This window comes from Nerophis lumbriciformis, linkage group LG09 (assembly GCF_033978685.3).
Source record: "Nerophis lumbriciformis linkage group LG09, RoL_Nlum_v2.1, whole genome shotgun sequence".
In the NCBI taxonomy this organism is placed as follows: Eukaryota; Metazoa; Chordata; class Actinopteri; order Syngnathiformes; family Syngnathidae; genus Nerophis; species Nerophis lumbriciformis.
The window spans coordinates 25,778,966-25,806,628 of NC_084556.2; the positions used below are offsets into that span (position 1 = coordinate 25,778,966).

The following is a 27,663-nucleotide window of genomic DNA, read 5'->3' on the forward strand; positions in this document are numbered from 1 at the left end:
ACTACAAGTGTGTACAAAGTACAAAGAAGAACAACGATGATACATTTCATTTCATTGGGTGAATCATAACTGCCTTAGCTTATTATAAAGAGAACTGTTGTGTTTAGAATTCATTAAAGTAAATTGTATACAATTTGAGAACAGGAAGTAGATATATGTGTTAATAACTACTGTGAAGTAGAAAGGGGGTAGGATTGAATAAGCTTTGCTTCTTCCTACTTCTCTTCAGATATGTTATAAGGAAAATAAAAGTAGATAATATTTGATGTATCATATTGAAACTTTATACATGTTCGAAATAAACTTAACCTAACCTAACAGATATTCACGCACGGAGTCAGTAAGAGAATGCACAGGTGAGCAAGTGAGCGAGAGAGATATCCCTCTGGGCCTTTGGCTGCAGTAGCGCTGAATTTAAGGTAGTGTGATGTCTTCCGACATGGCCAATGATTTATAATTGAGGCAGGACAGCTGTTGCTGCTTGCGGTGACAAGTCCTAGGGAAGGTGACAGATGACAGGGCCCTCAGGGGCCAAACCCTCTCTCAGTCCAAATGTTCTATGCTGACTGCATCCCCCCGTGTCCTTCATAAGTCTTCTTTGTCTAGTTGAAGCTAACGAGCACACATTCATGTCATGTTTCACCTTTAGTAGAATTAACATAAATTGTCCAAAATGTATTTTAGTCATTCTCAGGAGCAATGTAAATGTTAATGACTATTGTACAGTGACCAAAATGACAAAAATTTGGTTGGTTGGTTGGTTGGTTGATTGAACTTTACTGTGAACATGTATACCAATTTAGCATGATGCGTCACATATTGCACATATTTTAATTTTTCTTTACGACATGTCCGAAAAGGCGTAAGAGGACACAAGCTTATTCAATCCTAAATGCTTTCCACTTCATAGCAATTACTAACACATATATTCACTCCTGTTCTCAATGTGTTAAATTATTTCTAAATACAACCATTCTTTTACAGTTTCTAGTTAAGTCAGTTATGTTCAAGATGCTAAATATATTGTGTGTATATATACTGTATATATATATATATATATATATATATATATATATATACAAAAATACATACATATATGTATACACTATATTGCTAAAAGTATTTGGCCACCCATCCAAATGATGAGAATCAGGTGTCCTAATCACTTGGCCTGGCCACAGGTGTATAAAATCAAGCACTTAGGCATGGAGACTGTTTCTACAAACATTTGTGAAAGAATGCGCCACTCTCAGTGATTTCCAGCGTGGAACTGTCATAGAATGCGACCTGTGCAACAAATCCAGTCGTGAAATGCCCCCGCTCCTAAATATTCCAAAGTCAACTTTACTATAAGAAAAGTGAAGAGTTTGGGAACAACAGCAAGTCAGCTACCAAGTGGTAGGCCACGTAAACTGACAGAGAGGGGTCAACGGAGGCTGAAGCGCATAGTGCAAAGACTTTCTGCACAGTCAGTTGCTACAGAGCTCCAAACTTAATGTGACCTTCCAATTAGCCCACGTACAGTACGCAGATAACTTCATGGAATGGGTTTCCATGGCCGACCAGCAGCCTCTAAGCCATACATCACCAAGTCCAATGCAAAATGTCGGATGCAGTGGTGTAAAGCACATTGCCACTGGACTCTAGAGCAGTGGAGACGCCTTCTCTGGACTGATGAATCACACTTTCCCATCTGGCAATCTGATGGACCAGTCTGGGTTTGGAGGTTGCCTGGAGAACGTTACATTTTGGACTGCATTGTGCCGAGTGTGAAATTTGGTGGAGGAGGAATTATGGTCTGGGGTTGGTTTTACAGGAGTTGGGCTTGGCCCCTTAGTTCCAGTGAAAGGAACTTTGAATACTCCAGGATACCAAAACAATTTGGACAATTCCATGGGATTGCACTTCAAGTTCATATGTGAGTAAAGGCAGGTGGCCAAATACCTTTGGCAATATAGTGTGTATATACAGTGTGTATATATATATATATATATATATATATATATATATATATATATATATATGTATGTCGGCCGGAGGCCAGGTGAGGCAGAACTGCTGCACCTGGCCGTCTCACGGGTGCTTTCCCCGCAATAGAGACCCACATGCCCAAACAAGTGTAATAAACTTAAATACACACACATATGTGTGTATTGACTTTAACTTTACACCAAGGAAAAAAAAAACATACAATATGAATGAAAAGTAATAACGGCCACTATGTGGAAATATTATTTAATTTATTAAAATTTAAAAAACGTCTTAAATGCCAATATAAAATTAATATAGTTATGAAAGTTTAATAATAGGTTGCATGAATCAAACTAGGAACATCTAATGACCTACACCCCTATCAAAAGCTTCCAAGCCTTGTCTGAACTTTTTTGAAGCCTCTTTCTTTGTGCTGTCCTCAAATCTAAACATCAAACATAGATATGATCAGCTGGACTCTCGACGCAATTGACAAAGTCTTTTCGACAAGGAAAAGAGGTTTGGGGGAGCCTGGCTGCCCTGATGGAACCATTTCTGCGGGGTACGTGAGAGACTCCTGGGATAAATGGAGAATCATGTGCCTCTCAGTCCTTTCCATCGAGAACGTGGAAGACATCTACCTATTTGGAACCGTGATCACGGGGCACCTGCTGATTGGGCTGGGCATTGCTCTGGTGTATCGTCAAATTCGGAAGACGATGGCAGCCACTCAAGGAGCCCAATGGCTGTTCGTTGCAATGGAAGGATTGGGCTGGGCTGTGGAAACACAGACTGTGGCGATTTCTGATCTGAATCGCAAAATGGATCTCATCACGGAGAAGCTTGCTGAGAAGGAGAATTAAATTGAATTTGAGAGAACCAGCACGGACATAGAGCAGGCAAGTCATTGTTTTGACTGCTCGAAGAAAACAACATCCTAATCTACGATTTGACTCCCTTGAATGGCCTTGACGCAGGAACAGGCTGTTCTGAAAAACTCCCCCGAGGACTCCTCAACGATGGACGCTTTTGACCTTCCTTTTTTCCAATAACACCTGGTGTCGAACTTTGAGATCGGTCCCAGTCCACAAAAACATTTCAACATCTCACCCAAGTTAATTGGGCATACATGCACGCACCCGCCCCTTCCCCAATCAACGACTTCACCACTGCTTAATTCCTCTTCGGGGTTATGGACGGCTGAGCAGCGCTTTATAGCAGCAGGCCGGCCTCCAGAGCCCCAAATCCCCCCCTTCCCCCTCTGTTGCGAGTTGTTGTGATTATATGTATCATGTTTATGTCTGCTATGCTGTGTGAGGTTTTTTCCTTGGACTCAGTCTGGACCCCTCCCGAGGGTCCAGCCTTAGACTGATATTTTTTTTACTCTTCCCCCCTTTCCCAATATCACCTTTTTCCCACCTTTTTTAAGGAGCGCTGTAAGTGGCTGATCCGTTGGCGAACATATGTACTACAGTACTACTTTGTTCATTTCTTCTGTTGTTTACATTAGCTTCCGTGTGTTCTCTATTGAACAAAACACAGTGGTGTCGTCTGCAAATAATACTAACGTTAAAGTTGTTTGTAACTTTTCAAATGTCGTTCTTATAAAAATTGAACAATTTTGGTCTCAGTATTGATCCTTGGGGTACATCGCAAGATATCTGTCGTACTGTTGTCATATTTTTAACCTTCATGTATTGCTTCCTGTTGGTTAAATAGCTTTTCATCCAGTTCAAGAGAAACCCTCTGATGTCATACCGTTATAATTTGTTGATTAAGATGTTATGATTGCTTTGGTTCGATCCATCAATACTGCAGCTGCACACTATTTACCATCTATTGGATTGGCAATTTTCTCTGTTATTTTGATTAATGCCATTGATGATGAAATGTTAGCTAAGTATCTATATTCTCTGCGAGTGTTCCACTTTAGAAATAGACCAACACATTGCATCACGGCAACTTCAATGGCAAATTAAAGATGTATCCCCCTAAGAGGCAAGTAACGTTTTGTGTCTATGGATGTTCTTTTGTCTAGAATAATTTGCAGGATAACTTGAAAACATTATTCATGATGTTTCATTATGTAGCCAAGCAAGCTCTGTAAAGGTTGCTCCATGTTCTTGATCTAAAAGTAGTATCAGGCCTGCATGGGCAAAGTAAATGATATCTGGTCATCATTAATGTTAATGGCAGTGATGGTCAGAGTGTCTAATGTTATAAAGGTCACCAGCTGAGAATTTACAAGCCCCATACATCGACCAGAGACATCCAAAGGTCCTGTAGATGATATTTGGGAACAAAGCCAATTTGTGTTGTAATAGTTGGCAATGAAATATGTGAAACAAAACCAAAAGCAACAGGCTAATACAGTATAGGTTATCATAACATATAACTGTAGTAGGGCCTGAAGGGAGGAGTACTTTTTCTCCTACGCGTGTTCGTTTATTATCTAATAAAGCTCACCAAGTCGTTGTCAATTTTCAGATTCACCATCACAGATTTATTTCACAGTGTGATTGTTTGAAGCAAAGAAATACAATTCCCTGATCGCCACAAGCAGAGAAAAGGAGACATCCTGCCACCTCTGGCTCCTCACAAAATGTCTGTCTTCTCTTTCCTCCCAAGGACTGATATATTATTTTCCAAAGGGGGGGTTGGGTTGTCTTTGTCCCATCTGACTCCTGTTTCCATGGTTACTGTTGCTCTGCAGGCTTATCTTGATGATTATTGCCGCTCGCAAATACCACACACCCTGTTGTCAGGGCTCTAAAACTCACCATTTAGAGTAATAACTAATGATTTACTATGTTAACTATATGGTAGTTAGCATGCAAAAATATGATGGTAAAATCAATACACTTCTTTTATTAGGTGTCTGTTTATCCTAGCAAAATGTGTAGTTAGTAATAAAAATAGTCAAATCCTTCAGGCCACTTGGTGGCCGAAAGGTTAGGGTGTCGGCCTCAGAGTTTGGAAATCTCGGTGTGCGCCGTTCAGTTTAATCTGGGTACTCATGCTTGCTTCCTCAACCAAACAACATGAATGTTGGGCTGGTGAAGTCACCAAGAATAGGGTCCTGTTCCCAGAGGTGTGGACTCGAGTCACATGACTTGGACTCGAGTCAGACTCGAGTCACGAATTTGATGACTTTAGACTCGACTTGACAAAATGTAAAGAGACTTGCAACTCGACTTAGACTTTAACATCAATGACTTGTGACTTCACTTGGACTTGAGCCTTTTGACTTGACATGACTTGACATGACTTGCCACTTTCCCCAAAATCCAAAGCTTAAAAAGTTATTTGGGAGCGCTCCGTATTTTTCATTTTCTTCGTCTGTCTATCAGCGTGTTATTCCTGTCAGCTGGTGTGCTGTCAGTACAACAGCCAATCAAATTAGAACTACGTTGTTTTCATCACACAGCATTCATCCAATCAAATTGCAGGACAACCAATGAACAAGAGTTGGTCCAACAACATGCCAGTGATAAACAATTATGTTAAAGTTGGTTTCGTTCGGGTATAAAAACTACGACTTGGTCAACAAAAAACGAATTGCAGTATGCAAATCACGCAGTTCGAATTCTACAGACGGAGACGCAACAACTTCCAACTTCGTTCGACATTTGAAGTTGCACAAAGAAGGGTAAGTTTTGAATGTAAGATAACGTTTATTGGCTAAGTAACGTGACTTTTATTTGCTGTGTAGTTAAATCAGTGAGGCTGCAAACTCACTGCTAACGTTATAACCATAGACATCTTATAAGTAGACGCAGCATAGAGCGCTACTGCCTACTGGCGCAGACGAGGCGCGGGGCCGCCATCTTGGAGTGGTGATTCGCTCCACTCAGTGCAATTCATTTGGCAGGAACAATGAACTGTCAGCGCATTTAATTCATTTTACCTCACTGAATACCACTGATTTTCACACGCTTTTTTGTCATACGTGTGTAACAGACACATGTTTTGGCGTTTTTTATTATTCATAGTTTGCTTAACAGTAATATAATATTCTTATACGCTATAAGTGACCAGACGTCCGAGATCAAAACTGGGAATATAATCCCAGAGAAGGGGACAAAAAACGGTAAGCTATTTTTAAGTTGAAGAAACAATATCATTAGGTTATATATACATATGCGTGTATCCTACATAAACAATGTATGAATACATTAGATATCTATATATCTTAGGGACCTATAGACTGTATCTCTGTTGCTTCAGCAGCAGAGAGTTTATTCTGTCTTGACACTTTGTATTGATATTTTCTATTACATTCTTCCCTTAAATGATAATGTTTGCAGTGATTGTTTTATATGTATTATTTTATGTAAGTCGCTTTGGATAAAAGCGTCTGCCAAATACTTAAACATATATAAACACCTGAAAGTCTTCATATCAGCTAAAACCACCAATCTGTTTCACTGGATTCAGAATAAAACCAAATTCTGTTTAACCCAACAATGTTAGTATTTGAATATTGTTACTTGAAGACTGATTCCTGGTTACAATTATACTGTTAAGAAAGTATTGTCTTATACTTTGCCTAAAATGAGAATGCATCATAATCAGTAGTGGCTGGTGAATTTTGTTTTAGGTGGGGCTGAAAGTTTGTAAACCAAACCCCTGTAGGGGCGTCATCCTCCCCCAGAAGATTTCTTCGTGATTTTCACATACAAATATTGAAGATCTTTGATCCTTCTCAACTCTGTGGTAATATTATTTTCATAAAATACAACCAATAGTACGTTAATGTTAAATCTTACTTGTGAAAAGTAATCCCCCGATTCCTATTTTCAACAGTCCGCTCATTTGAGCAGGAAAACGCTGAACACCATCTTTGTTTTCTACCTTTCAACTGTCAGTTTAGGCTGCTCGCCGGCTCCTCATCAGCACTTCAAGATGGCGGGCAAATTGCTCACGTCACAGCAACCAATGCTGCGTCTACTTATAAGATGTCTATGGTTATAACGTCATTGCAAACACGGCAATCTGTTGCGTCCACTGCAGTTTGCTACCTTATTCATACTTTTTGTCAAGTGATTTTTTTTTTAAGCAGGGTTTCATGAGGTACCTATACATAACGTTACGTTAGTCAATGTATCACACACAGTAACGTAACGTTAGTCAATGTATCACACACAGTAACATTACGTTAGTCAATGTATCACACACAGTAACGTAACGTTAGACGGCAGTCAGCAGCACCGCGTATTTTAGCCACCTACAAAAAGACAAACATAGTCAAATAAATGTCAGTTAAAATGTATACTATATTAAGAATATGTGTACATATTGCATAGGGTCCTGACATCTAAAAAGTACAACTCTGTTCATTGTTATGTTCATATATTTGTTATGTTTTTCATGTGTACGCACACATAAACACACATACACTATGAGATGAGATCAATGAGATAAGGTAAGAACAGGATAGAAACTGCTGTGGAACTAGTTACAATGCAATATGCCATGGAAATACAATGTTAACACTTTTGTGCAAATAAGTACAGTTGCACTTGTTTTTTTCAAATGTGTTTATTCTGTAAAGGAATGAGTTACATGTTTAAAATGACTGGTTAATAGTGCTATTTTGAAGTGCAATGTCAGCACTATCTTTTTCCCTGCAATTTCAAATGCACTTGTTTTAATAAATAAATACAGCGTTTTAAAAGCATACACAATCTGTGTAAATATATTATTCTGTGGTGAAATGACTTGAAAGGACTCGAAACTCAAAATGCAGGACTTGGGACTTGACTTGAGACTTTCCAGTCTTGACTTTGGACTTGACTCGGACTTGCCCTGTCTTGACTCGGGACTTGACTCGAGACTTGAGGGTAAAGACTTGAGACTTACTTGTGACTTGCAAAGCAATGACTTGGTCCCACCTCTGCCTGTTCCTCTGTGACCCCAATGAGGACAACTAGTATCTAAATATCTTAAAAATAAGCATTCAATTAATTATAATTATTGTGAGCCAATGATCGACTGACTAATGTGTCTATGTTGGTAAATTAGCAATTATCGACCAAATGATAGAAGCAAGTTGTTTATTTTAACTGTATTATTGCTTTGGCGTTTCTGAGCATAAGGAGGAAATGTAATTCAAACCATGTTTAACGTTGTGAAGTGTAGATTGTTGTATTGACAATATAAAATACACTACATATGGGAATATGAGACCACAGTAGTATTATCGCATAAATGACAGCTGTTGGCATGACCGCAGGATGCAAAGACAGTTGGCGACGTGCAGGTAAACAGTCCTCAGGAACAACCAGAGTAGCCGTTATAGTGAACCACGGGTAAATTTGACGAGGCAAGACAATGCAAAGCAAAGTTGCAAGTAACAGGAAAAACACCTCTAACAATTACCACAGATAACCTGTAATGAACAACAAACCAGCACCGTGAGACATATAATGCTGGAATATAAAACCTCCTGATTGGTGATCTGTGACAGGTGAGCTTCCTAATTACCAACTAGCAACAGGTGAGAAGAAGAGCGTTTAACAACAGGGTTAAAGTCATCACCTGACATGACAACAAAGGAATTGGAACAAAGTAAATAAGAGCGCAAAACAAAAGGACAATAATTAATTAACAAATATATACCAGAAGTTTAAAAAAGTCAAAACTAAGGTAGGGTGGAGGCGGAACTTGCGGAGGATCGACGAGCCACCTTTGTAGCCGAGGAGAAGGAGGAAGACGAGGCACTTCATCAGCTGGTGTGGAGGTTGAGTGCCGAATGGGAGCATTGTCAGCTGGCATGGAGGTGAGGCACCTGATGGGTGCCTTGTCAGCCAACTCTGGAGGTCAGGCGCCAGGTGGCTAGTCCTGCAGTTAGCCAAGAAGCGGTGGGATTTTGGAAGGTTGGTGGCATCTCAAGAAAATCCACCAGAGGTGATGCGCGCCGTGGCGTCTCGAGAGGACCCACCGGAGGCAAAGCAGGTGGTGGCATTTCAGGAAGAGGAAGCAGGTGATGACACTGTCGAAATAGAGACAAACGGCGGCCTCGTCAAAGAGAGCTGAGGATACAGCTGCCAGTAGTAGCCCGCGCCCTCCAAGAGGCACAGGTACTACCTAGCCAGAGGAAGAAGCTGTATGCTGGCGACGTCAACTGAAGCAGCTGTAATAGCAGCCAGGGATAGGCATGGGGAGGCCTGAAGGAGGATTGTTGAGCCGAACATTTTTACCCAACAAGGTGGCGTAGGGCAGGGACGCATGTCAGAGGAGCTTTGTGCTGGTGTAGCTCAGGAATGGAGGTGTGTGGAGCCTTAAGCAGAAGTGTGCTGGTACCGGCGGTAGCTGGGCCTTAACAAGCTGGCGAGAGCTGAGCTTTTGGAAAGCTGAACATTTAGAACAGGTGGAGGCTTAAGCAAAAGTGAAAGAGTTGCCAACCATGTCAACAAGATTATTCACTAAAAGTTAAAAGCAATTAATTGTTAATTTATTCAGTTAATTTTCATTTATTTGTATTTCTTATTATTTTTTTATTTAAATTATTAATCATTCTCAGTAAAATGGGATTTGTGCTCAGATTTGTGGGTTTTTTACATGAATTCGTATGAGAAAATGTGTTTCCATTTTCTTACAATTCTGACTTTTAGAATGAATTACCAACAAAACCCGAAGGACTACTGTCATTTTAATAAGACTTAAGTACATTTTGAAACAGCAAACACAAGCGGTGTGGTTCGGTGTGGTTTCAAAATGGAGATTTGAAGACAACAGCTGAGCAGAGTGGTGTCATGGCAGCTTGTGATAAAAATCTAAATCAATCAAAGTGTCTGACCTCATGGATAATTCCAGAGGAAGTCACCTCCAAACTCTCGGGGAGTCCATTAGCCTCCCGGCGCTTATTGTCAGCTCCCCCTTCAACCCGAGTGATAGTTTGTCAACTAGATCAGATTCATTTTGTTGCAGCTGCTCTGGTTTGTTCACACTAACTCACTGCCTTGGCTCTTCACAGACAGACTCATTAATACTCCAGCGCACACGATAGCTTCAGGGAAGTTGGTGGGCAGCATTTTGTGTGCATGGTGGCATACACGTAAACTGAGTGGACAATGACTCTATCGGCTTTCGGCAAATGCACTGGAGTTGTGCTGGATGACTTTATATATATATATATACATACATATATATATATATATATATATGTATATATATATATATATACATCAGTGACGTGCAGTCACTGGAGGCAGGTGAGGCGGGGCCTCACGTGCCATCATGGAAAGAAAAAAAATGTAAAAAGAAAAAAAATTTATTAAATTGTTATATGTATCCAGTGATTATACTATAAAGTTATTTTCCATTTAACTTCACCAGTTTTAGATTATTTTTATTCAAAATTGCTGAATTTTCACATTTGCCGTTCAAATACTGAGAAGAGACGGTGCGGTGAACAGCAGCCAGTTGAGGCACGTCACTGCGTTGTGCCTCAACATCATTGCGGACTCGGCTAAGTGCTAGCCTGCTGTGCAGTGAGACCGTATTGCTATATGAACTATATTATACATTTCCATAGTTTAGTTAGCTGAGGTATATAATGTACAGTGTATTTTGTCAACAACTGTATGTGTGTAACGTATTTCTTGTGCTGAGCGATCATAAAACGGCTGCAAAAGACGCACTGGCTGAGGCTTGCAGTAATCCCGCCTCCTGCACCCCCGCCGTAGAATGCACCCCCTGACGGGAGTGTTATTTCAACTAAAGCCCACACTTAAACTTTCCACGTGCAAGATTGAATCTATTTAAAAAAGTTATTTCATAAGAAGCCAAAAAGTGCAAAAACAATAATGTTCGTGTTGGAGGAGTTGTGAATGACTGCAGGGCCACAACATTAGGTACACCTGCAGACTGCAGGTGTACCTAATTCACAACTCCTCCAACACGAACATTATTGTTTTTGCACTTTTTGGCTTCTTATTAAATAACTTTTGTAACCTATTTTTATGGGCTTTCCTCTTTGTGATGTTAAGTTCCTGTTATGCGCTGTTATACAGTATATGCCTTGAGCTCTTATTTTGAAGGCGCTAAGAGCGGAAGTGATGACACGTTGGAGTGGAGCGGAGGTTTTTGAAAGAAGGTAAATAAAGTGGTCCTCGTGTAAACTGGAGCCTCCGTGTTTGTTATTTTGTAGTTTCATACAGTATAGGCGACATTTATAAACCCTCGGTTACACTTTTTTAAATAGATTCAATCTTGCACGTGGAAAGTTTAAGTGAGGGCTTTAGTTGATATAACACTCCCGTCAGGGGGTGCATTCTACGGCGGGGGTGCATTAATCCAGCACAACAGCGGCGCATGGACTTCATTTATAAGTTAAGGTAAGACCATAATAAAAAAATGTTTATTAAATGTGCTTTTTTGTGTGCTACAGTTTGTATGTGTAAAGTTAAAGTTAAGTTAAAGTACCAATGATTGTCACACACACACTAGGTGTAATGAAATTTGTCCTCTGCATTTGACCCATCCCCTTGTTCACCCCCTGGGAGGTGAGGGGAGCAGTGGGCAGCAGCGGCGCCGTGCCCGGGAATCATTTTTGGTGATTTAACCCCCAATTCCAATCCTTGATGCTGAGTGCCAAGCAGGGAAGAATGCTGGTATGAGCTTTTAAACATAACCCGTTAACTGCTGCCAATCAAATAGTGAATAAGACACTCTTTAGGGTTCATATGTTAGTAAATCTGACTGTGATGAAGTCAGTGCCTCACCAGCCATGAACCTCACCGCACGTCACTGATATATATATAGATATATATATATATATATATATATATATACATATTATGGCTGTCAAAGTTAACGTGATAACGCGTTAACTATACATTTCAATAATGGCACTCATTTTTTAACTGGCGATTAATGCACAGGCGTCGTTTTTTAATCAATCAATGTTTACTTATATAGCCCTAAATCACAAGTGTTTCAAAAGGCTGCACAAGCCACAACGACATCCTCGGCTCAGATCCCACATCAGGGCAAGAAAAAACTCAACCCAATGGGATGACAATTGGCGACCGGTGCAATGGACGTCGAGTGGATCTACCATAATAACTTTTGACTGCAGCTGAGTTCCCCCCGTAGCGTAATTACATTTACAAAATAAAAATGTCTTACATTACGATCATGCTTTGTCAATAGGGACTGGTACTTTTTTGGCACCGGCTGAAACCAGCCAGTACTACCGAGCACCGATTCACATAAGATCCAGCGGTGCATGTTTCGCTGCATGGGTTGCACGCGACGTCACGTCTGTTTGAATTAGCATTTGCAAGTGGCGAGTACTTGCTAACACTTGAGAGGAAAACAGGCGATTTCGAAGCGGACATGGTCTTAGTAATCTTGCAACCCATCAATGTTTCATGACAAAAACCCAACCATGCCAAATAGAAAACGCTCTAAAGTGTGATTCGTTTTTTCCAAATGTGATGCCGATGCAAATTACGCTCTCTGCAATATTTGTGACGTCCAAATCAAGGCAAGTGGCTGGAATAGTTCCAATCTCAGGAAGAACCTAGATAGACACAGGATTTTTCTCATGGCTGAAGAGTGCAGTCAAGTTACGTGTACGGCTGCAACACATGCATTTGGCACCTTTAGCGACTCGGCTGCAGCCAACAACACGGCGGAGGAAATGGCGTTAACATTTTGGTGATGATAACAGCGACATCATCATCCTCTACGTCTGCTCCAGTTAAAAAACCTACTGTATAAGAATATGTTAGCTTTGCATTTTAACTTGCAATTATCATAATCAGCTTAGTTCCTCGTACTGTACTTTGTAATGTTAATGTAAAGTGTTTGCTTCACTTTCATTCGTACTTTTATTTTTACTGCATCCTCTCTTGCTCATTTGTTTATAACTTAATTGCCTCCATGGACCCCCAGCACATATTTTTTAGATGGAAAAAGAAAGGAGTGCCTGGAGCCGGGTTTTATTTTATACAATACTACTACTACTACTACTACATTGTATTAATTAATATGGAAGGTTCCAACATTGCCATGTAGCAATATGAAGACCATTAACTTGTACAAAATATATTGTACAGAATATCAGAAGCATTTATTCCGGTAGAAATATCACAGATTACAGCTGGGATAGGCTCCTCCACCCCACCGTGACCCCAAAATGGATGGGTGGATATTACCAAACATCGTTGACGATCAAAGCATGATCATAATGAAGTGAATTAATTAACTCATATTATGTTGTACATATGGTGAATTTTCACAGTCATCTTGGAGAAAGCAAACCTTCAAGTTTAAGTAAACAGTGGTATTTCAGTTTGAGCACATACTAAGATAAGGCCCCTTAGTTTGATATTCGCAGGTGGATTGGATCACCTCTCGTAGGAAAGAGGCCCTAATTGGGACTTCGGAATGCAAAAGTGATAACCATATCCTTGAGAGGAGACTACCTGTCTAGCTCAAAACCAATATTTAAATTATGACTTAAGGCAGTTGTTTTCCAGACACTTACTCACGGACATCTCCTTTTATGGTGAGGATGTGCTCCATCAACCCAGCGCACTCACACAGACAGGAGGTAGAAATATAAGACCGGTGGTTTGACTTCTCCAAGTTAGGAGTCCTCCATTTTTTTTTACTTAGATTCCTCCGGGTACCGCAGACCTGTTTAAATGACGCTCGCTTTTAATAAAGCAACTTTTTCATCAGTCTTGCAAGATTAGAGCGGCCATATTTCGTAGTAGATCTACAAGCAACCTATTAATGACTTCCCAATCGGACATTGACCGATCCATACTATGTATAGATTGATCCATAGGCTCGCCAAAAGATGTACTCATATCTCCATAAGTTAAAAACAGTTATCGTTATGTACGATACATTTTTGCAACGCTAGTTATATATATATATGTAACTGCTGTGTACCCGTCCCGCCAAGAACCCACACACAGGCTGGATTGGATGATATGGTTCTTTACTGGTAGCTGCAATGAGTGATCAGAACGCACATACACACAATATGTGGTTAGCACCTCTGCTGATTTCGATGTCATTAGCAGAGAACAGGAAGTCTGCCCAAGTACATAACATTTTCATATTTTTACAATTACATGAAATACAATTACAGATGTGACTTAATACAATGGCTTTTAACAGTATACTTTTTAACGTGTGTGATCGTATAGTGGTTTAACTTGCTTTTATCTTTACTGGTATTACAATTAATTCAATACAAAATATTTTACTTGGTTTTTAACCAACATCATCCTTTTTTATATATTTATGAAATAGAACATAGAAAAATACAAAATACAATACAAGACATGACACAAATAATTAAATTGACTTTTAGCACCCTCTGGTGGTGACTAGCAAAAATGACAGACCACGTTGTTCGCATGTTAAAATGGCGAACAATACAAATTTAAATATGAACGTCTTGACACGTAAAACGCACATAGTGCAACAATTATTACCTGCAATGAGTGATCAGAACGCACATACACACAATATGTGGTTAGCACCTCTGCTGATTTCGATGTCTACAGGGGGAAAATAATATCGACTTCAGTGCAAAATAGTAATACATCTGACGTGAGCAACAACCAATTCAAAACGAAAATTCCACAACGTAGCATTTCAACTGCTATTAAATAACTGTGTATCTTACAATAAATCTCACGTAAACTTTAGTGTAATATATAATATTTTGCGGAGCAATATCAGAACGTGGCTTACCATTAGCAGAGAACAGGAAGTCTGCCAATAAGCTTCCGGTTTGCGGTCATATTTACAGACTTTCAGGTACCAGCAGATGGCGCAATTGGACCTCTCATTGCATAACAAAACAATATACATATTTTAGCAGGAATTTCACTCAAATAATCAAAGTATTTCTTATACCCGTTACATAAACCCCCCTGAAATTCTGCTAAATATAGGAGTGCAGTGGACTGGTCTTCCTTCTGTAGAAGACTGAAGGCAGCGTCTGCCCCAATCATGTGACTCACACCTCCAGTGGACTAAGCACTAAAGATGGCTGTGACTTCCTCTGACGCAACTGAGCCTCTTGTGTTCGGTGAAATTGCCTCTTGCACTGGCCCGTCTGATGTCTCACCGCCTTCGTCCACAACAGCCTGACAGTTGTTGGACACTGAACACCTCTTGCACAGTTCTGTCATTCACACCGTTGACTTGCTCCAACAGTGAGGCATAAGGTTCAGTGACAAGGCGATGACCCACACACGACTGGACAAATGGCTCACGACTCAATGCGTCGGCTACGATATTCTTTGAGCCGGGAATGTACTTCAAGTTGAAGTCATAAGCAGCGAGCTTTGCGACCCACCGCTGTTCACACGCGTCAAGTCTGGGTTTGGTCAGAATATATGTCAAGGGGTTATTGTCAGTCCATGTGGTAAAGTGTCTGCCTTTCAACCAGTGGCTGAATTTGTCGCATACTGCCCATTTCAAGGCAAGAAATTCAAGTCGGTGCGCAGGGTAGTTTAGCTGGGAGCGAGAGAGCGTTCTACTCGCAAAGGCGACAGGTCTGGCTACCTTTCCACCAGGCGGAAGTTGCGATAGGACAGCTCCAATCCCATCAAAGGATGCGTCAACAGCCAGAATGAACGGGGCATTGAAATCTGGGTGGGCTAGAGTGACACTTGTCATGAGGTTGTGTTTCAGTGTCTCAAACGCGGTCTGGCATGCGTCGGACCAATCAGCAGGAGTCAGCTTCACAGGACCTCCTTTCTTCACAGGTTTGCGACCTTTCTTGCGTTTGCACTGAGCACTAGGTTCAGCTGTGAGCCTGAACAGCGGTTTAGCCTTCGCAGAACATGCCTCAATGAAACTTTGGTAGTACATCACCATGCCTAAAAACGATCTGATTTTACTAGGACAAGGTGTTTTACCATCGGATTCCATGACGTCTGCGACCTGTAGGTCATTTATGGCTCTGACTTTCTCAGGGTCTGTTCGAACTCCGTCTTCACTGATGACGTGCCCGAGAAATTTCACAGTCCTCCTGAGGAAGAAGCACTTCTTGGGTGCGAGCTTAAGGTTGTGCTCCTTGAGGCGGGCAAACACCATCTGCAGGCGTTTGAGTGCAACTTCTTCTGTAGGTGCAAATACCATCAGATCGTCGAGGTAACACAACAGGCTCGTGAAATTCTCGTCACCGAATATTGACATCATCATCCTCATGAAGGTAGCTGGACTGTTGCATAGGCCCTGAGGGAGACGGTTATATTCATGAAGTCCAAAGGGTGATGAGAATGCTGTATACTTCTTGTCATCAGGATGCAACGGGACATTATAGAAGCCTGATGTCAGGTCCATCGTGGAGAATAGAGCATTTCCACCGAGTGCGGCTAGAGCATCTGCTTGGTGCGGCAGTGGGTAGGCATCCTTCACAGTTCTTGCGTTGAGCCATCTGAAGTCAGTGCATACTCTGAGGTCTCCATTCCGCTTCCATACGAGAACGAGTGCAGATGCATATTCACTGCTCGACTTTTGAATAATGCCTTTTTCCTCCATCTCATTCAGAGTCGTTCTCAGTTTCTCATACTGGCTTGGTGGTATGCGCCTGTATGGTAGACGGAACGGCTTGTCATCAACAAGGTGGATGCGATGCACAAACTCTTTGGCCTCTCCGCAGTCCATCTTGTGTCTGGAGAAGATTGATTCATATTCTTCAATAATGTGAACAAGCTTGTCTTTCCACTGCAGTGACACTTCGCATGACTTCAGATCAATGTCTTGCAGGCCCAGAGTCTCCAGTGCACGCACCATGTCCTCTTCTGATCTTGGATGCACATCTTCGCTCTGCACACACTGCATGTTGCACTTGACCTCCTCTGCTTTGGGTAGGTCCTCCACTGCGATACAGGGGGACACATCTGCGATCTTGGCGTTCCTTCTCAACATCACAGTTCTGTCTGTAGGGTTAATGACTTTAACGGGCACCCATCGATCTCCCCAAAGTGGAGTAATAACCCTTCCAACAAGGATTTGTTTGGGTCTGACTTTAGACTGGGTCGGCTCAACGACCACGGTACTGCCTACTGACATCACAGCTGACTCAGGTAACTTGCCCCAGATAAGTTGCTCACTCTGTGGTTTCAGTGTTACACAACTTTTGACTTTCACTGTTCCCACCTTATCTGGAATGCATTCACCTCTCCATCTCTCTGTGTTGGACAGTAGTGACAAGAATTGGCAGTGGTCATCAGTCTGACCATTGTCGGGCAAGGAAACAAGCCTCCAGTAGCCGTCAGTGCTCTTCAGTTGAGTTAGGATATGCTTGATAGCATTGCTGCCAAGGATCATTGCTTCTGTTTGGCCAGGTACAACCATTACCGGAACGATCATCCTGCATCCGTAAACGGTAATATCAAGGTTATACATGTCTTTGGGGGAAACGCGGTGTCCACCGCAGCCTACAATGACATAATTATCAGCTGTGTCCTTTGTCATGTCAGGGCATTGCTGCAGCAGGGACTCAACAGCAGACTCACTTATTGTACAGGCCATTGACCCGCTGTCTAACAGTGCTTTGAAAGTGGGGCCATTCTTTACAAGTACAGGCGTGTAGAACAGGCTATCAGTCTCTGCTATTCTCTGGGATCCCTGAAAGATCAGTTTCTTGGATGAGACTACTGTACTGCCACTATAACTGCTGTGCGACTCATAGAGGGATTCAATATCAAGCATGTCGGGCTTTTCATAACTTGTTGGAGGTTCAATTAGCTGATCTGCACGGTCCTCCCCTGTGTGCAGATCGGTCAGTTTTCCTGAGGCTATGGAGTGGTCCTCCTCGCTGGACAGTCACGACGTGAATGGCCTGGAGCATAGCACTTGAAGCAAAGCCTCTTCTCCCGGCAATGAGAGAAAGCACTGTGACTGTCATCTTTGCAAATAATGCATGGCATGTCAGTGAACCCGTCAACTCTGTTCTCAAGACACCTGGGTGGAGCTCGCTTCCTTACTTGTGACTGGTTAGAGGTCCCACGCAGCAGAACCTTTTCCAACATAGCCATCACCTCCGCTAGGGGAACATACTGAGGGCTCTGGGTTTGCGGTGCCTCGTGACCACTGCGGTCAAGGGCTGGACTATGGCTCACCTCAGCTGCGTGTACTGCGATGTCCATCCTCTTCACAGTGTGTACTGGGGGAGTTGCTTTGCAGCTCATCTCAGCATGATACTCGTTCAGCACCTCCAGTACTTCACACGCTGACCATTTGTCGATAGTTTTGGATCTGAAAGTGAGGGCCAGGTCTTTGCATGGACAGTTCCGAATAAACAAGCGAGTCACCTCCATTTCAGGGTTGTCCAGCGTCTTGCCCTGCTCTCTCAGACAGTCAATGGCGAGGTCAGCTGCCCTGTTCAGTCTCAGCCAGTAGTCATAAGGGTCTTCCTGGTCTTTAGGCAAAGTCGAGTAAAAGTCAGCTAAGGGGACAGAAGAGTACCTAGTACAGCTAAAGTGTTTTCAAAGTAGACCATAAATCAGGTCGGGCTGAGCATGCATGTCAATATTACTGTTCCTAATGCCAAACTTCGCTACATCCTTAGCTTTTCCCCTCAAATGCATAAGGATCTCCTCAGCCTGCTCTTCGACTCTCAGATTACTCCTCTTAATGAATGTTCTCATCAGATCTTCCCATTCATGCACCTTAATTGAATCCGACCCATCTCCTACAAATGATGGTGGTTCCTTAACCTTCCTATGTGTGACAACCTGAACCTGAGATACATCAGACACATGGCTAGGCTGACTCAGTGTGCTTGTTACATCCTGTGTGAAAGTTGAAGCAGGAGTTACTGTGTTATTTGGCTGCATACGTGACATGATGCTATCAGCTAACTGTTGACCTATCCCCTGAATGACAGTCCTCATCTGGTCAGCTACACACTCAGAGACGCTACCAATAGGATTTGGTGTAGACGTGACTTGAGGCAAATAAGAGCTAGTGCGTTGGTTAGCTGCATTATGTACGCTAGCATTGGAAACTGCCTCTAATGAGGGTAAACTAACACCTGGGGCAGGACTATCAACAGAAAAGGGGATGGGAGTAGGCATACCCCTGCCAACTTGAATGGGTGTGCCAAACTTTGGGAAAAGTGGATTACCCTGAAAAGACATGTTTCGAAAATGTCCGCCACAATACAGTACAGTCCACCCCACTTTGTGAAATCATCAATAAGAAAATGGCAAATAGAATCAAAATGATTAAACAAATCAGCAGTCTGTGTGACACGTTACTGCTATGCCACATAAAATGATCTGTGCCGCTGTGACACACTATAATGAGCTTCACTGCAATATATGCTACCCTTGCAAACTGTGAACACACAAATACTTTGAACTGATGGCTTCATGGAGGCAGGACGGTCACCGGTTCGACGAACTTGATAGAAGTCTCGAGTCACGGCACCAATGTAACTGCTGTGTACCCGTCCCGCCAAGAACCCACACACAGGCTGGATTGGATGATATGGTTCTTTACTGGTAGCTGCAATGAGTGATCAGAACGCACATACACACAATATGTGGTTAGCACCTCTGCTGATTTCGATGTCATTAGCAGAGAACAGGAAGTCTGCCCAAGTACATAACATTTTCATATTTTTACAATTACATGAAATACAATTACAGATGTGACTTAATACAATGGCTTTTAACAGTATACTTTTTAACGTGTGTGATCGTATAGTGGTTTTAACTTGCTTTTATCTTTACTGGTATTACAATTAATTCAATACAAAATATTTTACTTGGTTTTTAACCAACATCATCCTTTTTTATATATTTATGAAATAGAACATAGAAAAATACAAAATACAATACAAGACATGACACAAATAATTAAATTGACTTTTAGCACCCTCTGGTGGTGACTAGCAAAAATGACAGACCACGTTGTTCGCATGTTAAAATGGCGAACAATACAAATTTAAATATGAACGTCTTGACACGTAAAACGCACATAGTGCAACAATTATTACCTGCAATGACTGATCAGAACGCACATACACACAATATGTGGTTAGCACCTCTGCTGATTTCGATGTCTACAGGGGGAAAATAATATCGACTTCAGTGCAAAATAGTAATACATCTGACGTGAGCAACAACCAATTCAAAACGAAAATTCCACAACGTAGCATTTCAACTGCTATTAAATAACTGTGTATCTTACAATAAATCTCACGTAAACTTTAGTGTAATATATAATATTTTGCGGAGCAATATCAGAACGTGGCTTACCATTAGCAGAGAACAGGAAGTCTGCCAATAAGCTTCCGGTTTGCGGTCATATTTACAGACTTTCAGGTACCAGCAGATGGCGCAATTGGACCTCTCATTGCATAACAAAACAATATACATATTTTAGCAGGAATTTCACTCAAATAATCAAAGTATTTCTTATACCCGTTACATATATATATATATATATACACATATATGTATATATATATATATATATATATATATATATATATATATATATATATATATATATATATATGTATATATGTATGTATATATGTATATATATACGTATATATATATATATATATATATATATATATATATATATATATATATATATATATATATATGTATATATATGTATATATATATATATATATATATTAGAGCTGTCAAACGATTAAAATATTTAATGGCCATTTTTGCCCAGAGTTAACTCGAAATGAATCGCGACTAATCACAGATAGGTATATTTTTCCACCATTAAAAAGTGTAACCTAGACAGATAATTTTCAGGGGAGGTGGCTTCATATTACTGCATTACAATGTTTTAACCTTCTGTATTAATTATTAAAATGTAATATTCAGCATGCTAATCATTCTGTAATTGAGGACTCGACCAGAACATGTTATTCAAAAATGTACACAATATTTCAGCCAGCCAGAAAAATCGATGTTAGCATAAAATTGGCAATAAAAGATAAAAAGAAAGTCAGACTGTTTTCTTCTGGATACTACAATACATTACATTACTTTATTTTGTTAGGTGTTGCAGCTAATATGCAGCAGTACATTAAGGAGAATCCCTAAACATAGTTAAACTGGATGTACAGTGTATCACTTTTATTTTGAAGACAGAAAAGTGTGTGATTGGTTTGAGAAAGTGTCTTGATATGTTTTGAAGTCGGATCAACAGTTTGCAATAAAGTCTCCTTTTGACATCCTGCCCACCGTCTTTCATTTTTGTTGAGCTTTTATGTCATCTAATTTACCAAAGCAGTCACGGTAACAATATAAATGTTATGTTATCACTCCACCTTAATCCTAATCTGAACACGGAAGTGAAGCACAACCCACCTATGAACAATACACGCAGCAGGTGTTTTCTGCACAGCTGTTGTCTCTTTTCACGGCAAAAAATAGTCCTTTCTTGTCGGGAGAACAACTTGTTATGGCTTTGAACCTGATATTTCCATCATGTTCCCTTTTCTTTATCAATTTCTGCTCGCTTGTGGCTCATCAGTTGCAAGTGAACTGTAGCCAAGTTCTCCCCGGGTATGGCACGGCCCGAATGTCAAAATTAAAACAAAACAAACATGTTATAACATATAATAATATGCTATTGCATTAATAGATGGTTTTAAAGTTTAAAAGATATGCAATTGGATGCAGTACATGTATTTTAGATTTTTTTTTTGTCAAAAAGAAAATAATATATTTAGTAAGAAAAGATAAAGGATTTTATTGACACATATTATTTCCAGGCTTTCGCGGGCCATATACAAATGATGCGGATGGCCATGAGTTTGACACTAACGACATATGTTGGTTTTTTTATTTTTTATTATTCTAACACTTGTCTGTAGTGTTTCACGAATTCTCATCTTTTTTCATTATCAACATAATAGGTTTACGTTTAAGAACAACTTTCTAGTCTGTCAAATTACATTTGCAGTGATGGCAAGATTTCTGAAGACAAATTGGAACACAAACCTAAAAAATACATTTTGTTTGTTTGTTTTAAAAGATACCAGTGGACATAATTTAGATTTAATAAAAGTAAAAAATTATTTTCAATAATAATGTAAAAAAAGACTGACTAAATTGTAGTTGGGAGTGACAAAGCCTGTATTGATTGCTTTTGAATCTTATTAAGATATCAATACAATGACAATATGTTTTTAGATTCAGTATAATAATTTCATAACTGAACCATGCACTGGAGTAATGATTTACATGTTATTTAGACCATTACAAAATACACACTCTTTGTAATGTGGATGCTTGAATTATACAGTGTACGATGTACTATATACAGTATTTGTTTTTAATTGAATGGATGACCATGTTGTTCTGTTTATTCCAGGTCCTGAATGCAAGTATGTCAGAAGGGGAGCAAGTGACAGTGGAGGACACAGGTGGCCGAGAAGCTTTCGCCCTTGCTAATGAGACGGTCCTAATACGTGGACTCGTATTACGTAGTCGGAGCAACCAGATCTCTATCCGTTTTCGTAGCGACCAACAGCGTAACTCCGGAGTCCTCCAGCTTCATTACCAAGGTGAGCATCTGATATGCACATTGCAGTATCATGTTCAGATCCACCTCGATTTGGACAATTGAAACACAATTCATATAACAGATATTGGTTCTTGTGGATGTGCGCCTATGCTCATCTCACAAGTTTGTATCTGTTATTACGAACAGCTATTTTGTACTTTAAAGAAGATTGCATCTCTCACAATGCTTTGTGGAATTTACAAGAACAAGAAACCAATACTGAACTTTTTGAGTGTGCACATGATCCCTTTAGAAAATCACTATGGTGAAATGGTCTGTGTGTACACCTGGAATGATACCCAAAGTGCTTTACCTTATACATCGCATTCACACACCTCTTCACGCACTGATGAAAGCAGCTGCCATGAAAAGCGCGAACCACGACCCATCAGGAGCAAAGGTGAAGTGTCTGGCCGAAGGACACAATAGCCGAGTAGGATGGCAAAAGTTGGAACCTGGAACCTGGAACCTTCCAGTCGCTCTATCATTTGCGCCATAACCCCAATATAATGTTAAAATCAATATTATTATTGTTGTTAATGTTATCCATCCATCCATTTTCTACCGCTTGTCCCTTTTGGGGTTGCGGGGGGTGCTGGAGCCTATCTCAGCTGCATTCGGGCGGTAGGCGGGGTACACCCTGGACAAGTCACCACCTCATCACAGGGCCAACACAGATAGACAAACAACATTTACACTCACATTCACACACTAGGGCCAATTTAGTGTTGCCAATCAACCTATCCCCAGGTGCATGTTTTTGGAGGTGGGAGGAAGCCGGCGTTCCCCGAGAGAACCCACGCAGTCACGGGGAGAACATGCAAACTCCACACAGAAAGATCCCGAGCCCAGGTTCAAACCCAGGACCTTCGTATTGTGAGGCACACCTGTCCCACCGTGCTGCCCTAATTATTATTATGATTAGCATTATTAAGTAGGACATGCATAAATTAATTAATTGACCAATTAATCAATAATAATTATGATGGTAAGCAACTAACATTAATATGTAGTATTATTATTATTTATATTAATAAGGTGTATATTTGATTATTGATTATTTTATGTTACATATTGTCATATTAAAAATAATAACAGTAATATAATGATTATGATAATAAATACAATTATATTGATAATAATAACAATAATAATAGAAGCATTGTAGTACTTAAAATTACTTTTAGAAATTTCAACTCTAATTGAGAAAATGTTGGATGGAGTGTTTCTAAAGTTGCTCACCTTCTTAAAAGGTACCTTGCAATAGTAAGTACAGTAGACAGTGCTTTAGGTTTGATAACAATAAAAGCCAGTGTCATTTGTATACATTACAACCAGACAGAATCAGTATTCCGATACACTTAAATAAAAACTACAAGTGGCAGCAACAAAGAAATTGTTACCAATGCTCCATGGCAGCATATATGGTGGGCCATAAATTTGCCTTCCGCATGTGTTGAGAAAGACAGAGCGAGAGAGAGAGCGCCAGAGAGATTGATCTCCCATGTTCACCGCAATGTCCGTTTATCCTAGCAATCGCACAAAGTGGCCGCCAATTACATGCCCCATCGATTTGGTTTGATGGTGGAAGCTGGTCAACAAAACATTCATTCCACCACATTACGGCAACTCTTTCATCAGCTCTAAAATGAAAAGCGCAGAGCAAACATTGCTACCGATGGGAAATAAATCAGCCCATCGCTGCTGGTTGTGGTCTGTTGGTGTGCATTGTCAAGCAGGCTTGAAGATAACATAGAAGGGTCAGTGCAGTTGCTGCAGGGCACATTTCAAACATGGTGCTGTCCAGTATGTTACATTTAATGTACATGGTTATTTTTCACTCCCTATTTTCCACATGTTTGTAGCAAATGTTGGTAAATGTGTAATTAACTCTGCTAAGGTGCAAACAAGTGAGTTAGTTGGTGTTACCTGACATACATTTGCAATTCTTACATTTTTATTGAATATGTCTTTATATGTCCAAGTGTACAATAGTGTGACACCCCACTAGGTTTTTGAGGTTGAGTTTATTTCGAACATGCGTGCATACAACATGATACATCACAATTTCCAGTTCCTCTATTCAACATGTTCAAAAAGGAGTAGGAAGAAGCAGAGCTTATTTAACCCTACCCCTTTTCCTTTGCATAGCAGTTGCTAAAACGTTTGTTCACTTCCTGTACTCATTTTATTCACAATATACTCCAAAGGAATAACATTAAAAATAAAAAAATAATATTTAGTGAAGTAAGTTCTATTTCATATGGTGAGATAAGTAAGATTATCTAGAAAATGAGGTAATCATTGAAGTCGGACATCACTGAAGGCTTAGGTGGGAAACACACAGCTCACCACTGGTGTCCATACTCCTAGCAATGCATAACAATGATCCCACACCGACATACAAGTGAGACTGGCTTAAATAGTACCCAGGTGATGATCAGGAGCGGGTGAAACACATAATTACGAGTCAGCCCAAGGTGAAAAGGACAGCACTAAGAAGCAGTGGTGAAGCTACTGCAGGTAAGACAAACAAAATAGAACATGGAAACAAAGGAACAAATACCCCAAAACCAAATCCAACAGATCGTAACATTACCAATGCAATAGATCAGGGGTAGGGAACCTTTTTGGCTGAGAGAGCCATGAAAGCCAAATATTGTGAAATGTATTTCCGTGAGAGCCAAATAATACTTTGGTAACACTTTAGTATGGGGAACATATTTACCATTATTAGTTGCTTATTAACATGCAAATTAGTAACATATTGGGTATTAATTAGTCATTATTAAGTACTTATTAATGCCTTATTCTGCATGGCCTTATTATACAACCAGGAAGCCATTAAGTAAGAGTCTTCCCTCAATAACCTCAGAATTATTGCTTCTTAGTAACCCTAACCCTAACTCTTATATGTTCCCCTGGTGTCCAAATAACTGTAAATTAAGTCTAAGAATATGTTCCCCATACTAAAGTGTTACCAATATTTTTTAACACTGAATAAAACGAAATAAGTGCATTTTTAAGTAAGACTAACATTTTAGAGTATAACAAGTCTCTTATTCTTTTTAATAACATTGTTATTCTGAAGCTAACCAAAAATAAATAAAATATTAATGCGACTTCTTGAACAGGTGCGATAGAACACGGATGGATGGATTAAAATGCACGAGAATGTTTTTAATTTTGAACGTTATTTTTAACACTGTGATTACCAGCGGAATCATTCGTTACTTATCGTGTTAAGCAATGTCAGCTAAGATTTATCTGAGAGCCAGATGCAGTCATCAAAAGAGCCACACCTGGCTTTAGAGCCCTAGGTTCCCTACCACTGTAATAGATCATAAACAGTGTTCAGCAGCAGTGTTTATGGACTTAGCGAAATCATTTGACTCAATCAATCATAATATGTTAACTAACAAATTATAATGTTATGGCATCAGAGGGTTTGTCTTTAACTGGGTAAAAAGCTACTTATCCAACACAGAACAATACATGAAGCAGCTAGGTGAACACAATACAGCTGTAAACATATGTTGCCGCGTACTCCAGGGATCAATACTGGAACCAAAATTGTTTAATCTCTATTTATATGAAATTTGTAACGTTATAAATGACTTAAACTTAGTATTGTTTGTAAATAACATAACCACATTTTGTTAAGTAGGGAACACAATCCGGATCAGGACCAAGATCTAATTAATTGTAGCCTAATCCGATTTTGGACATGAAAGCTTCATGAAAAGGTGCAAATATTTTGAGTTATTTTGCTACCTATGGAACAGACTAACCAATGGCAAACTTTTTAAAACATTACCCTTCATTTTTCAGTTTTCTTTGGGTCAATATTGAGCCATGTATGCTGGAGGTGGGTGTCTATGTTTAATCTGGTGTTGATCTAAATTAAGATTGCTCAACCTTAGCGGAAATCTGTGCTCTCCTGAGTGCCATTCTCGCTTGAACTGAAATCGACCGCAGCCACACAAAAGAAAACTGCACTGATCAGATTTTAAAGGGGGTATACAGACTAGAGACACAGCAGATATTTCAATTTGTGTTCGTCTCGGCACCAAGCCTCAGCGACACCTTGTCCTTTATAATAGGCTGTGAGAAATGTGATTGGACAAGCATGGTAGAAGCGGATGGAGCTGCGTAGCGATGGCTCTCTCTGCGCTCAGAGTAATTAATATCTGCTGCAGCATCAGCGACGCCTGCCTCTGATGGATGCCTCTATAACATCTGCCGTTCTGGATTATGATTGTAGTGATAGCTGACAGTTAAAATTACGATTCTGAGTTTTTACACTGCGAAAAAATAAACTTCAATACACACAAGTCTGTACTTCAAATAACTTTACACCAAATAAAAAAACAAAACATCAATAATGAATGAAAAGAAATAACGGCCACTATGTGAAAATACTGTTTAATCTCCAGGGGTGTCGAATTAGAGGGGGAAGTGGAAATGTTGTAATGTTGGCCTCAAGCACAGGTAGCCTCCTCTGCTTTTGTAAAATTTGAATATTTTCAATACGTATTTTATGGAAGAAAAAAAAACATCATAAATGCCAATATAAAATGAATATAGTCAGGAAAGTTCAATAATACGGTTGCATGAATGAAATTAGGAACAACTAACGCCCTACACCCACTTATTAAACACGTTAAATGGTTTGTTCCACCCACAAACTCAGCATGGAACACTTTACTCAACACAAATGTCAAAATGTCATCAAAGTTCACCTTTAAACATTCACACACAGCACACATATTTTGGAACGAGGATTAAGTGATAGAAGAAAGGTGAATCTATAATAAATATAATAAATAAATAAATAAATGTAGGGCACCTGGAATAAAGTAATGTATACGTTTCACTTTTGCATCTCATTGCACATAACGGTGGTGTGGTGTGTTCAAAGACTAATTTACATTGCAATGTAAGTATTCTTTAATTATCCATTATAATAATTATGGATATGCAATCTTGGTTGATGTTTTAGTTAAGTTAAAGTTAAAGTACCAATGATTGTCACACACACACTAGGTGTGGTGACATTTGTCCTCTGCATTTGACCCATGCCCTTGTTCACCCCCTGGGAGGTGAGGGGAGCAGTGGGCAGCAGCGGTGCCGCGCCCGGGAATCATTTAT

The 27,663-nt window shown here is 40.1% G+C and overlaps 1 protein-coding gene across 2 annotated transcripts in view; it reads left to right on the plus strand.

Moving 5' to 3' along the window:
• Positions 1–27,663, plus strand: part of LOC133607456 (seizure protein 6 homolog) — a 260,081-nt gene that overhangs the window by 159,866 nt on the left and 72,552 nt on the right. For both annotated transcript variants that reach the window (XM_061962086.2, XM_061962087.1), the window contains exon 4: positions 22,321–22,513. In XM_061962086.2, the coding sequence (XP_061818070.1) occupies positions 22,321–22,513 (193 nt within the window). The remainder of the gene's footprint in view (positions 1–22,320; positions 22,514–27,663) is intronic.